The sequence below is a fragment of the Macaca thibetana genome, chromosome 7, assembly GCF_024542745.1.
Source record: "Macaca thibetana thibetana isolate TM-01 chromosome 7, ASM2454274v1, whole genome shotgun sequence".
In the NCBI taxonomy this organism is placed as follows: domain Eukaryota; kingdom Metazoa; phylum Chordata; class Mammalia; order Primates; family Cercopithecidae; genus Macaca; species Macaca thibetana.
The window spans coordinates 68,613,487-68,627,172 of NC_065584.1; the positions used below are offsets into that span (position 1 = coordinate 68,613,487).

The 13,686-nt window shown below is 43.3% G+C and overlaps 1 protein-coding gene across 1 annotated transcript; it reads right to left on the reverse strand.

The window, feature by feature from the left end:
* Positions 1 to 2,565: 2,565 nt before the first annotated feature.
* PNN (pinin, desmosome associated protein) lies at positions 2,566 to 10,244 on the reverse strand. Its single transcript, XM_050798955.1, has 9 exons — positions 10,034 to 10,244; positions 9,287 to 9,358; positions 8,840 to 8,908; positions 7,963 to 8,035; positions 7,761 to 7,855; positions 7,532 to 7,607; positions 6,196 to 6,351; positions 5,980 to 6,118; positions 2,566 to 5,003 (listed from the first exon to the last, which is right to left on the reverse strand). The coding sequence occupies exons 1-9, from the start codon at positions 10,144 to 10,146 to the stop codon at positions 3,637 to 3,639; spliced, it is 2,160 nt and encodes a 719-aa protein (XP_050654912.1). The 5' UTR covers positions 10,147 to 10,244; the 3' UTR covers positions 2,566 to 3,636.
* Between the last annotated feature and the right edge of the window lie 3,442 nt (positions 10,245 to 13,686).

Consider the following 13,686-nt stretch of genomic DNA (forward strand, 5'->3'; position numbering starts at 1 on the left):
ATTTTTGTCAATACATTATTGGTGTGGTGGATTTTGCTTTGCCCAAATTACCTGAGTAATCATGTAAATCGTTATCATTCTAGATAGTGTGTAGAAGGACCCTAGATTGGAAATACAACTCATTGAAGTTCAAACTATCTTTCTTTTGGTGGTTATCCAAACCTTGGTATCTTAAAACATGTTTCCTTAAAAGACCCTTAGATGTCCCTGCCGTTTTTTTTTTTTTTTTTTAGACAGTCTGTCACCACTATGGAATGCAGTGGCACCATCAAAGCTCACTATAACATCTAACTCCTGGGTTCAAGCAATCCTCCCACCTCAGCCCCCCACGTAGCTAGAACCACAGGCACACACCTGGCTAAATTTTTTTTTTTGTAGAGATAGGGTCTTGCTGATGCTCAGGCCAGTGTTGAACTCCTGGCTTCAAGCCATCCATCCTCTAGCCTCAGCCTCCCAAATTGCTGGGACTACAGGTGTGAGCCATAGCACCCAGCCTCTTTCCTAATACAGCTCTAAACTGATTGCAGTCCTAACTCGCCATCTCTATCCCCTTTCAGCTCCTAAGTTTTCCATAAACACTATTTGGGTTTTTTTTGTTATTTTTTAGACAAGGTCTCACTCTGTCACCCAGGCTGGAGTGCAGTAGTGTGATCATAGCTACTGCACCTCAACCTCCTGGGCTCAAGCAATCCTCCTGCCTCAGCCTCCAGAGTAGCTGGGACTCAGGCTCATGCCACCACACTCAGCTAGTTTTTCTTTTTGTAGACAGGTTTTTGCCATGTTGCCCAGGCTGGTCTTCAGCTCCTGGGCTCAAGCAACATTCCCACCTCAGCCTCCCAAAGTGTTGGGAATTACAGGCCACTGCACTCAACCATGAACACTAGTTTATAATCTCCAGTAGGAAGACTACTGCATGTCTTTTCCCCCTGGGCAACTGTCATTACTTTTATATTCTAACTTATTCCTTGTGTCTTTTCAAGTGAACAATTCCATGGTTCTCTAAACATCAAGTTCCATAAAATTTTAGTTCAGGGATAAAGCATTGATTGGAAATGAAAAAATATATAATCTTATATTTTAAAACTTAAACCTTCCAGGGCCGGGCGCGGTGGCTCAAGCCTGTAATCCCAGCACTTTGGGAGGCCGAGACGGGTGGATCACGAGGTCAGGAGATTGAGACTATCCTGGCTAACACGGTGAAACCCCGTCTCTACTAAAAAATACAAAAAACTAGCTGGGCGAGGTGGTGGGCGCCTGTAGTCCCAGCTACTCGGGAGGCTGAAGCAGGAGAATGGCGTGAACCCGGGAGGCAGAGCTTGCAGTGAGCTGAGATCTGGCCACTGCACTCCAGCCTGGGCGACAGAGCGAGACTCCGTCTCAAAAAAAAAAACAAAAAAAAAAAAAAACTTAAACCTTCCAACCTAAAAATGCATACCACTTGAAAATGTTAGTACAATCTGTTATTAAAATTCCTGTGCTCACTTCAGCAGCACATACTAAAATTGGAACAACACAGGCCAAAAGTGGTGGCTCATGCCTGTAATCCTAGCACTTTCAGAGGCCAAGGCAGGAGTATCGTTTGAGCCAAAGAGTTCGAGACCAGCCTGGGCAACATAGTGAGATCCTGTCTCTACAAAAAATAAAAAATTAACTGGGCATGGTGGTGCACACCTGTAGTCCCAGGTACTTGGTAGGCTGAGGTGGGAGGATCCCTTGAGCCCAGCAGGTCAAGGCTGCAGTCAGATGGTTTGTGCCACTGCACTCCAGCCTGGGTGACAGAGTAAGACCCTGTCTCTGAGGAAAAAAAAAAGAAACAGATTAAAATGGCCCCTGCACAAGGATGACATGCAAATCCATCAAGCATTCCATATAAAAATTCCTTTCATATACTATGATCAGTAGCACTTAGCTGAAATTATTGAAAATTACTCCTTTCCCCTCAAGCATTCATTATACCCCTATTACTACCCCTCCAATAGTAGACCTTCAAGCCAATACTAGTCTTTTCTATAAGCAACATGAACATGAATACTGTTCAGATTTTCCAGGTACAAATGAGTGGACAAAACTTAATTTGTACAAAGGATTTTAGTGCACACAAACAGTCATCAAATAAGGTGCTTTTTAACCAGGTTAAATTTTATGATCATCCCTTTAATTCACTATTTACCAACCTCTTTCCTGCCAGGGAACACAGGAAATGAAACATTTTGCTGGATAAGCCACAGATGAAGATACTAATGGTGAAACTGGCTCACGGATACAGATTGATCTGCAAAGCTCTATGCATTTACTGTTTTAATTATTATTCCAATAAAAGGATTTTTAAAAGATCTTTTAACACATCCACTTACACAAGTGAGATATATACACACAAAAACTAACTGGAGATACTTCTTCACATTTTCACTGTAACCATTTACTTGTCAAGGGAAGGCATAATGAATATTCAAAGTCAAGGCTAAAGCTACAATGTTAAACTCAAAAAAGGTCATTTGCAATTTAAGTGCTCTCTTGTATAAAGCATCAGAAAGTTAATACAAGTACTAGTCTTAAGCAGTCACGCAAGTCTAAGCCACATTTATTTGCACATGTATAGTAATGGGCAACAGATACTCCAAGTTCATACAAATTTGTAAAACAACAAAGTTAATAATAACTTGGTACACTTGTGTGTTATCTTGCTTACATATTAAAACCTAGATGAACTTCCTTCATTTTGTGGACTTCCATACAATACTTCCTTAAACAAAATCGTTGAAAACATATCGGCATGTTTCAGTTAGAGCCAACACAAAAGTTAAGACAAGACACAAACTCAAAAACCAAGTTTGAAAGGTACTTTTCTACCTCCCTCCCCTAGAAAGAAGTGGATTTTCTTTAACAGATGTATATCACACAAGTAACCATGAAGACAAAAGAATGACGCTCCCATGATCAGGAAGAAAATGCCAACCAGATCATACTGTTTAAAGTTATCTACCAAACATATGGTTAAAATGAGAAACGGGGGAAAATGCTTAGATTAAAATAACAAGGGAGATTAGAAAATAGCAAATGATTTTAAAGAGAACTGTTCCCCCTCAAAGCTGCAAAGCTCTGACTCTGACAATTCAAAATTGTCCAAGGCAAATAAAAACGAGGAAACCTTCAAAAACATTCTAATCACGTGCAGTATCTAGTGTTAAAAGCTGAAAATGATAAAGAGGATATTTATTATACAAGTGTCAACAAGGACATCCCAAAAATAATGAAATAAGCACACATTTATTTCTACAAAAGCAATATATGATACAGAATTAGAAGGGAACAGACTTAAAGATTTGCCTATTAAAATACACAGATTCTTACTGAAGAGTATAGGATATTTAAAAAAGATGACAAGGGATGTTAATCTTTTTTTATTATTATCATTTTTACATATTTTGGAACCTCACATAATTTTGATAAATAACTCTTACAAAATTATGCAAAAAGTACAAGAATGTCTGGTAAACAAACAGTCTGTATTTTCCAAAAAGATTTTTTACAACATGCAATTCTTAAGGCAGCATCCTCCTTACAAGGACAGGTAATCCTTTTATATCAAGAAATCTTCTGCTGCAAAGAATGGCTAAGAAAGCCTGGCTTCTTCCATTAACGCCTTTTGTCTTTCCTGTCTGATTTTCGGTCTCTTTCACTTCTTGAAGATCTTTTGCCTGATCGACTACTCTCTGATATAGACCTCTTTCTGTCAGACCGGGAATTCTTATCCTTTGATCCTTTTGTATCTCTACTACTACCACCTTTTGAAGATTTGTGACTTCTTTCTAGTCCTGAAGTATCCCTTCTCTTGCGATCCACGCTCCTTCTGTGCTTTCTATCTCTATTATGTCCCCGGCCCCTACTCCGACTTCTACTCTCACTACTACTACTAGTGCTGCTGCTACTATCTCTGCTGCTGCTGCCACTTGTACTGGAGCTGCTACTGGAACTACTACGACTGCTACTACTTCCACTGCTAGAACTACTTCCACTGCTGCTACTGGTTGAACTGCTACTAGAACTACTACTGCTACTGCTTCGACTTCTACTCTTGCTTGTTTTATTTCTAGCTCGACCTCTACTTCTGCTCCTAGTTTTGGTTTTGCTCTTGCTCTCCGGATGTACTGTCAAGACTGGCTCTACTGGTACCTCAGTGACTTTTACAGACTCTACAGGAAACTCCTTCCTCTCAGGTAGTAAATGCCCTTGCTCCTGAGTAACTTGGGGTGTTGGCTGCAAAACAGCTAATGACAAATTCTCAGGCTGAGAGGGAGGCTGGGACTGGAGTACTGGTTGGGACTGAGATTGAAGCTGAGGCTGGGGCTGGGGCTGAAGCTGAGGCTGAGTCTGAGCCACAGGCTCAGGTTGGGGCTCAGATTCTTTTTCTTCTTTTTCCTCAGACTCCTTTTCCATGTCTAAAGCACTGACATTCTCTTTCCCAGGAGAAAGGGATTTACATTCTTTATCTGGCTCAATTTCAAATTCCATTTCTGGTTCCAATTCTTTGCTAGCTTCATTTTCTGAAGGCTCTACACTTTCAACTCGATTAGTTTCCATTACCTCCTGGTCAGCAATTACATGTTTGACATTCTCAACCATCTCTAGCACATCCATAACTTCTTCAGGCTGACTATCCTGCTGCTTCTCACTTTCCCTTACCTCAGTTTCCTCCTCCATCTTAACCTCCATTTCCTGTTTTTGTTCTTCCTCCTCCTGTTCTTTCTCTGCATCACTATGAACAATCGCTATTTCCTTTTCCTCTTCCTCTCCTGCTTCCTCTATTTCTACATCATTGTGCTGATTACCTGTCTCCTCCAACTCTTCCTCTCGCTGAGCCACCTTACCCTCTTCTTGTTCCGCCTTCTGTTCTTCATTACGCACCACCTGATGCTCTTTTTCCTTCATTGATTGTCTTCTAGGCCTAGCCTCCATTTTATTTATTTGTTCTGCAAATTCGATGCGTCTACCTTCAAATAAAGCTAAAGAATAAAAATTTACATGTGTAAAATTTACCGATTAACAAAATTCAAAGCCACAATTTTACAACTGGTCACAAATTGTCATTAAGCTTCATCTGGATTTGTTTTTGTAGAGTTATAACAAAATACTACTATGGCAATTAAGTAATCACAAACTGACATAAAATTATAAAAGCAAAGATCCATGGGAAATCTACATACTAGAAATTAGTGGCAGACAGAACTAGACATTTTCTAACTGATAAAACAGATTAATCTTTTATGTATTAATTTTTCTGATCCCAAAGAGACAAATCATCATCTTAGCAGTGTCTATCCTTCCATGTGTGTTCCATCTAGAAACTGTTGGTTTTCACATTTGTCTTCTTAGCATTTTATCAGAATAAGAGTAGCATGCAAAAAAAAATTATACACAAATGCTTAAGGAATACAGATGCATAAGCACTGTCTATAACTTTCACATTAAACTCCATGAGACAAATATTCCTATACTACAAACTCACCAGCATCTCAGAATGTATCTTTTTTTTTTTTGAGACGGAGTCTAGATCTGTTGCCCAGGCTGGAGGTTCAGTGGCGCGATCTTGGCTCACTGCAACTTCTGCCTCCCAGGTTCAAGTGATTCTCCTGCCTCAGCCTGCCAAGTAGCTAGAATTACAGGCTTCTACCACCATGCCCAGCTAATTTTTTTTTTTGTATTTTTAGTAGAGACTAGAGACGGGGTTTCACTGTGTTAACCAGGATGGTCTCGATCTCCTGACCTCGTGATTGGCCTGCTTTGGCCTCCCAAAGTGCTGGGATTACAGGCGTGAACCACAGTGCCCGGCCTAGAATATCTTATATCTTATTTTTTTTAAAAAACCAAACACAGCAAACCAATCACTGAATCATAAGTATTTTAGAAAACAAACTTGTGCGTATGAACATACTACCTTACCCGCTATGAACAATTCAATGGACCTCTTCACACACTTACCATTCATTTTTCTCTGTGACTCTTCTATTAATTTTTGGGTAGCTGGACACATTCTTCCAGGAATATAAAACAAATGGGGCTTTGTCTTAGTTCTTATATATTTAATTATTTTGGCATTATGTTCATTCCATTCTTCTTGCTAAAGAAAAGGTAAAAGATCAGTGCTTTTGTAAACATAAAGGATTACCAATCTTAGAATTCCAAATTACCACTCACCAGCTGCGCAAGCTCAACTTTCTGTTCCAAAAGCCGCAGTTCTGTCTGTTTAGCACGCCTCTCTTCAAACAGTTCTCTCCTTTCATTTTCAACCTGCTTTCTTTCTTCTTCTGCCTGAACTTCAAGTTTTTGTTCAATTTCCTGGCGCCGCTTTTGCTAAAAGTTAAGTACCCTGCTTTAATACTTACGTGTTGAAATAGTTACAAGAAATACACACAAGGTATATATTATTTCAGTTCAATTATAATAAAAAGTTATTATACATACTAATTATGTGAAACATCAGAGGTATGTAGATCATCTAAAGTCAGGAGTTTGAGACCAGCCTGACCAACACGGTGAAACACCATCTCTACTAAAAACACAAAAATATTAGCGGGCATGGTCATGCCCACCTATAATCCCAGCTACTTGGGAGGCTGAAGCAGGAGAATCACTTGAACCCTGGAGGCGGAGGCTGCAGGGAGCTCAGATCACGCCACTGCACTCCAGCATGGGCAAGAAGAGCCAAACTCCGATTCAAATTTTTTTTTTTTTTTTTTTACTATGTAAAGGTATCTGCAGGCCGGGCATGGTGGCTCACACCTGTCATCCCAGCACTATGGGAGGCTGAGGTGGATGGATTGCTTTGAGCTCAGCCCAGCCTGGGCAACTTGATGAAACCCCATCTCTACCCAAAAAAAAAAAAAAAAAAAGGTATCTGCACATGTGTCACATTTTTTCTTTTTTTGAGATGGAGTTTTGCGCCGATTGCCCAGGCTGGAGTGCAATGGCGCAATCCTGGCTCACTGCAACCTCACCTCCAGGGTTTAAGTGATTCTCCTGCCTCCACCTCCCAAATAGCTGAGATTACAGGTGCATGCCACCACACGCGGCTAAATTTCGTATTTTTACTAGAGACATGGTTTCACTATGTTGGCCAGGCTGGTCTCTAACTCCTGACCTCAGGTGATCCACCCGCCTCAGCCTCCCAAAGTGCTGGGATTACAGGCGTGAGCCACTGCACCCGGCCGCTTCACATTTTCAATTCAGGATACCAACTAATTAGAACTTAGCACTTGGTACTGACTGCAATTTGTCTTTAATGAAATGGAGACTGAGGCTTTTTTTTCCACATACCTAAATTTCAAGGCTATTAGCTATAATATCAACAACTGTTATATTGCAACACAATGTTTAAGTAAGGCTGTTCTATAAAAAGTTAAACCAAGTTTTCATTTGGCTTTATTTTAGGTTTACAATTAAGTCTTAAAACAGCTTTAAGGCTTAAAAAAAAAATTAATCCACTACTTTGATAACTTAAATACATGATGCAAAACAAAACTTGGATAAATACCCTTTCAGTAGCAACAGTGGATTCTTGTTTAAATTTTTGAAGGGTACCCATCAACAAGCCAAATATTCGCCGGTTCCTAAAGAACAGAATAAGAAAATTTACTGTCAACAGGATCCATTTCATTTAAACCCATCATTTTCTAAGAAACACTACAGGACACTTGAACAATCCCTTAATTTTCCTTATAACTGCATTATTTCACAAGAGTTTTTTTCCCCCAGGGAAATACCTTTGCTTTCCCTTTTCATCCATATTTTGATCCTGGATAAGGTCTCTACGCGTGCGCTCTTTGGAGGTAGCTACAACTGAAGACTGCAATGCTGGCTGCAGAAAAAGAAAATCTCAGTAATTAACTAGCATATGAGTGGTGTACTTTCAAATGTAGTAAAGTGAAGGTACTACATTCGTTTAAGTTCCTTCAATCTCAATACCTTTTTAACATCATCATCCTCTGGGTCGCTTTCCTGGCGTGATTCTCTTCTGGTCCGACGCTCCCCGCCCAGCCTGTCATAGACAAAATTACTTTTTTTGAGACAGTGTTTCACTATACCATCCAGGCTGAAGTGCAGTGGTGCCACCACAGTTCACTGCAGCCTCGACCTCCCAGGTTCAAGTGATCCTCTTGCCTCATCCTCCCAAGCTGGGACTACAGGCATGAGCCAGCATGCCTGGGTAACTTTTTTGTACTTTTTGTAGGGATGTGATTTCACCATGTACCTAGGCTGGTCTGGAACTCCTGGGCTCAAGTGATCTGCTGGCCTTGGCTTCCCAAAGTGCTGGGATTACAGGGATAAGCCACTGTGCCTGGCCAGAAATTAATTTAAATGACCAGAGGTATTTATGTAACTGCACACCAAAGGCAAATGCCCTCTCTTTCTAGGACTCATTTCCAGAAGCTTTGTTCTATCAAGTCTCCATTCCATTTTATTCTTTCCTCCAGCAGAGAAAGAATACAACATGTGAACTAACACCCAAACTAACTCTGCTCTCCTGTATTTTCTAAGTATTTCAAACTGGTTAAGTATTTCAATTACAAGTCAGAAAAAAATGGTACTAATTGACAATTTTTCCAAATTTACTCTTCACCTGACCTTTATTTTGATAAACTGTGGGTTATCATGAGAGCAGAACTGTGTTTTGAGAGAACTGACTCAGTTCAATCAAATACCAAGAGAACTTGTGGGGGGGGGAAGTGGCACACTACTCAATTGTAATATTGCTCAAACAGCATTATTATTAATAAATATTTGTATTTGTGTCGTACATCAGAAACTAAAGAAGACTTCAGGAATCTTTTTACAGACCTACCTACTGACTGCCCCTTCAAGGTCTCTCTGTTTGGCTGGGGGTCCTCCTCCACTATCTGAGAATCCACGCCTGAAATTTAAAATGTTCAACATAAAGCACTTGAAATACAAGATAAACGGTATTTCCATTTGACAAGAGAATATGGTTGAAATTTTAAAAACCTTTCCAACTAAAGTAGCCTTAAATGGGCATTCATTCCCAAAATGCTTTTAGTGTTACTTTAAACTATAAGAATTAAGTTCACTCAAAATTGGTACACTTAATATATTCTTCGACCTCCAGTTTTTCAGGATAACTGTATTTATACGGAAACCTAGTCTATCACAAGCATTAAACAAACAACAAACACTGGGTTATCGATTTTATCACAGGTTTTGTGCAAGCCAATATATTTGTAAGTAAAGTACCAGTAGTTTCAGCATGAGTAAAGTCCAAAGGAAATCTTACCTCAGTAATAAACTACCACGTCCTCTACCTCCACCAGGACCAGAAAGGGCCAGCAATCTGGCTTGGATGGGCCTGTAAGAGATTTACAAATCAGTGCAAGATCATATGCAGACACACATAGTTGCACCAATTACTTTCAGAGATATGGATCCAAGGAGAAAATCGCAAAAGTTCCAAAAAGATAGTTTCAAATAAACCCAAGTGTCTGAAACAGGACAGGACGTACTATTTCATTTAACTTCCTCGTTTCTCCAGGACCTGTATCACAGAAATTATAATCACCTCGATGCCCCCACACATTGAAAAGCCTGAATCAGGTCCCCATCCCGCCATCCCCGAGGAAGCTGCACGTGGGCAAGAGGTTGGGGTGAAGCGGCTGGTGGCGTCCCGGCAGGGTCTCGGGGCCAGCCCCGGGCCGGGTGCCCGCCAGAGCGGGAAGGGGCTTTGTGCTGCAGTTCCGGGCCTGCAGGGCCGAGGGCGGGAATCAGTAGTCTGGGTCTTCTCACAGGCCTGAGAAACCATGCCGGCGTACCCAGGACTCGCTCTCCTTTCTCAGGAACCTGAGACCAGCGCTCTACGATGGGGGCCTGGGGCTTTTCCACCTCGGCGAGAACATGGTTTTACCCGCCGCCCCGCGAACAGGCCTCGAGGTTCCAGCCTTCTGAAGGCTGGCCGCCCTCCCCGCCCCCAATTCACCCCGACCAGAGGGCTGCCTCTCCGAGCTCCGAGTTCCTGTTAAGCCCTTACCTCACGTCATTCGGATCCCGCCCGGTGAGCTTGCGAATATTCTCATCCACGTTCTTAAGGCTCTCTTTGGCCTTTTCTAGCTGTTCCTGCAAAGTTCTCACTGCGACCGCCATCTTCTCCCTGCAGCAGGCCTGAGACTGCTTTACAGGCCGCGCCGGGCTGTGCCGCGCCGCCGAGACGCGAAAGGACTGACAGCCGGGCTCAGCCAATGACGATGAGCGTTGTTTTCCGGCCTCAACCACTCAGCGACCGGAAGGGGGAAGAACCTGCAGCCTTTGTGACTCTGGGCCAATGAAAAGTCAGCCAGGCAGTCACCTCCCTCCCCAATTAGCTGCGGGTGCCTGGATCCCGCTGCTAGCGCAGAGCCGGGGCGGGTTTCACAATCCCTGAGTTCTCAGAGACTTGGCCCGCGAGCCTGCAGTTCTGGCAAGGAGAGCTCGGAGTTTTCCAGGCCTTTTAACCTATGATGTAATGTGCCTTACACAGTTTTAACCTGATCACATCAGGGTGGGACTTAGCCAAGCCTCCTTTTCTTCCTTACCCTCACCTTGGTTAATGGTTTAATTAGAAAAGGGCGCGGCTATTCTGTTGGTGCGCATGCTCAGAGAGGGGGTGGGCGCGTGCTTTCCTCTATTAGGTTAATTTTTTTTTTTTTTTTTTCCATACGGAGTCTCGCTCTGTCGCCCAGGCTGGAGTGCAGTGACACCATCTCGGCTCACTGCAACCTCCGCCTCCCGGGTTCAAGCGATTCTCCTGCCTCAGTCTCCCGAGTACCTGGGACTACAGGCGCTTGCCAACACGCCTGGCTAATTTTTGTATTATTAGAGACCGGATTCCACCATGTTGGGCAGGCTGGTCTCGAACTCCTGACCTCAGGTGATCCGCCCGCCTCTACCTCCCAGAGTGCTGGGAATACAGGCTTGAGTCACCATGCCCACCCTGATTAGGCTAAAGTGAGCAGAAGGAAGACAAAAATAAAAACTAGGAAAAGTCATTAATCATAATGACTAACATTGGTTAGGGGTTGATCTTGTTCCCGACCCTCTGTGAAACCCTCTACATGCCTTATTCCTCACAAACTAAAAGTGTGGATAAAAATGCCTGTTATTACTGATAAGGAAATTGAGACTGGAGATAATATAACTGTCCCTTGGTCGCGCCAGTTGAGAATCAGTCTCTGATTAGACCCTGAGCATCTATACTAGAGAAAAGAAAGCAATAGCGAGACAGATAGGCAGTCATGGTTGAGTTAGCCTCTTCACCTGGCCTAGAGCTGGTTAAGACCAGGCCTAAGGGAGCGGCCCTATTGTTAGTGGTGTCTGTGTGTGTTGTCCTGCTTCTGGTTCTGCCCTACCTGCACTGCCAGTGTGGGAACCAGTTTTGTTCTATAAATATATGTATACACAAATGGAAGCTCAGAAAACATTTTTTTCACAGGCCAGGCACAGTGACTCATGTTCGTAATCTCAGCATTTTGGGAGGCTGAGGCAGGTGGATAACTTGAGGCCAGGAGCTGGAGACCAGCCTGGCCAACATGTTGAAACCCCGCCTTTACTAAAAATGCAAAAATTAGCCGGGAGTGGTGGTGCACGCCTGTAATCCCAGCTACTCGGGAGGCTGAGTCAGGAGGATAGCTTGAGCCCCGGATGAGGAGGTTGCAGTGAGCCGAGATTGCACCACTGCACTCTAGCCTGTGTGACAGAGTGAGACTGTGTCCCAAACAAACAAAAAAACCAAAACACTTTCCCACAGAAACAATGCTATAAATAATCTCAGCCAGGCATCTATCTTCCTTGTACAAAGCATTAGTGGGCCCGGTGTATTAATTAACTCAAGCTACCACTTTAATCCAGTCATCTTTTAGAGCTTCCATTGTGTATCAGCAGTAAGCTAGGGTTTGAAAATAAAGCCTAGAACAAGATAGTTGTGATTCCTGCTTCTGTGGATTTTGTAGGCTTCCAGAAGAGCAATGATCATTCATTAGTTCAACAAATACTTACTGAGTGCCCACTATGTGCCAGGTGCTATTCTAGGCACTTGGGTATACCAGTGTACAATAAAGATCTCTGAGCAGGTCCAGTGGATTGTGCCTGTAATCCCAGATACTTGGGAGACTGAGGTGGGAGGATCGCTATAGCCCAGGAGTTAAGACCAGCCTGGGCAACATAGCAAGAATCCTGTCTCTCAAAATAAAAATTAAAAAAATTGTACTGGGGAGGCTAAGGCGGGATGATTGTTTGAGTCCAGGAGTTTGAGACTGCGGTGAGCTGTCATCACACCACTGCATTCTAGCCTGGGCTACAGAGCATGACCCGTCTCTAAAAAAAAAGTTATCTCTGAAAAAGCTTCACGGGAGGAATTGTGGATACAGATTATAAACATAAGTACATTGGCTGGGCATGGTGGCTCGCACCTGTAATCCCAGCACTTTGGGAGGCTGAGGTGGGTTGATCATCTGAGGTCAGGAGCTCAAGACCAGCCTGGCCAACATGACAAAACCCCGTCTCTACTGAAAATACAAAATTAGTTGGGTGTGGTGGCACACACCTGTAGTCCCAGCTCGGGAGGCTGAGGCAGGAGAATGGCTTGAACCTGGAAGGTGAAGGTTGCAGTGAGCCGAGATTGTGCCACTACACTCCAGCCTGGGCAGCAGAGTGAGACTCTGTCTCAAAAATAAATAAATAAGTAAATAAATAAATAAATTGTATAGCATGTTAGAAAGCAGAAAGTACTATAGAAGGAAAAAAAATGTAGAGATGAATAACAGGGAAGAAGATTGACAATTATTTAATTCTGATTGTGAGCATACTTAGCCTTATTGATCTTATTACAGATCTGTGTTCAACCTTAGGCAGTACCTGAGGCATGAGAGTGTGATAATAGTAGAGCCTATTCAGCAAGTGTAAGAATGTTTCCATGTATGGTTGGACTGGTAATCCCAGGATTTTGGGAGGTCTTGGTGGACGGATCACTTGAGGTTGGGAGTTTGAGACGAGCCTGGCCAACATGATGAAACCCTGTCTCTACTAAAAATACAAAATTAGTCCTGCATGGTGGCAAGCGCCTGTAGTCTTAGCTGCTTGGGAGGCTGAGGCAGAATTGCTTGAGCCCGGGAGCTGGAGGTTGCATGCAGTGAGCCAAGATCTTGCCACTGCACTCTGGCCTGGGCAACAGTGAGACTCTGCCTCAAACAAAACAAAACACACACAGCCGGCCACAGTGGCTCACATCTGTAATCCCAGCAGTTTGAGAGGCCAAGGAGGGTGGATCACCTGAGGTCGGGAGTGTTTTTTTTTTTTTTTTTTTTTTGAGACGGAGTCTCGCTCTGTCGCCCAGGCTGGAGTGCAGTGGCCTGATCTCAGCTCACTGCAAGCTCCGCCTCCCGGGTTCACGCCATTCTCCTGCCTCAGCCTCCCGAGTAGCTGGGACTACAGGCGCCCGCCACCTCGCCTGGCTAGTTTTTTGTAGTTTTTTAGTAGAGACGGGGTTTCACTGTGTTCACCAGGATGGTCTCGATCTCCTGACCTCGTGATCCACCCGTCTCGGCCTCCCAAAGTGCTGGGATTACAGGCTTGAGCCACCGCGCCCGGCCTAGGTCGGGAGTTTAAGACCAGCCTGACCAACAGGGAGAAACCCCGTCTCTACTATAAATA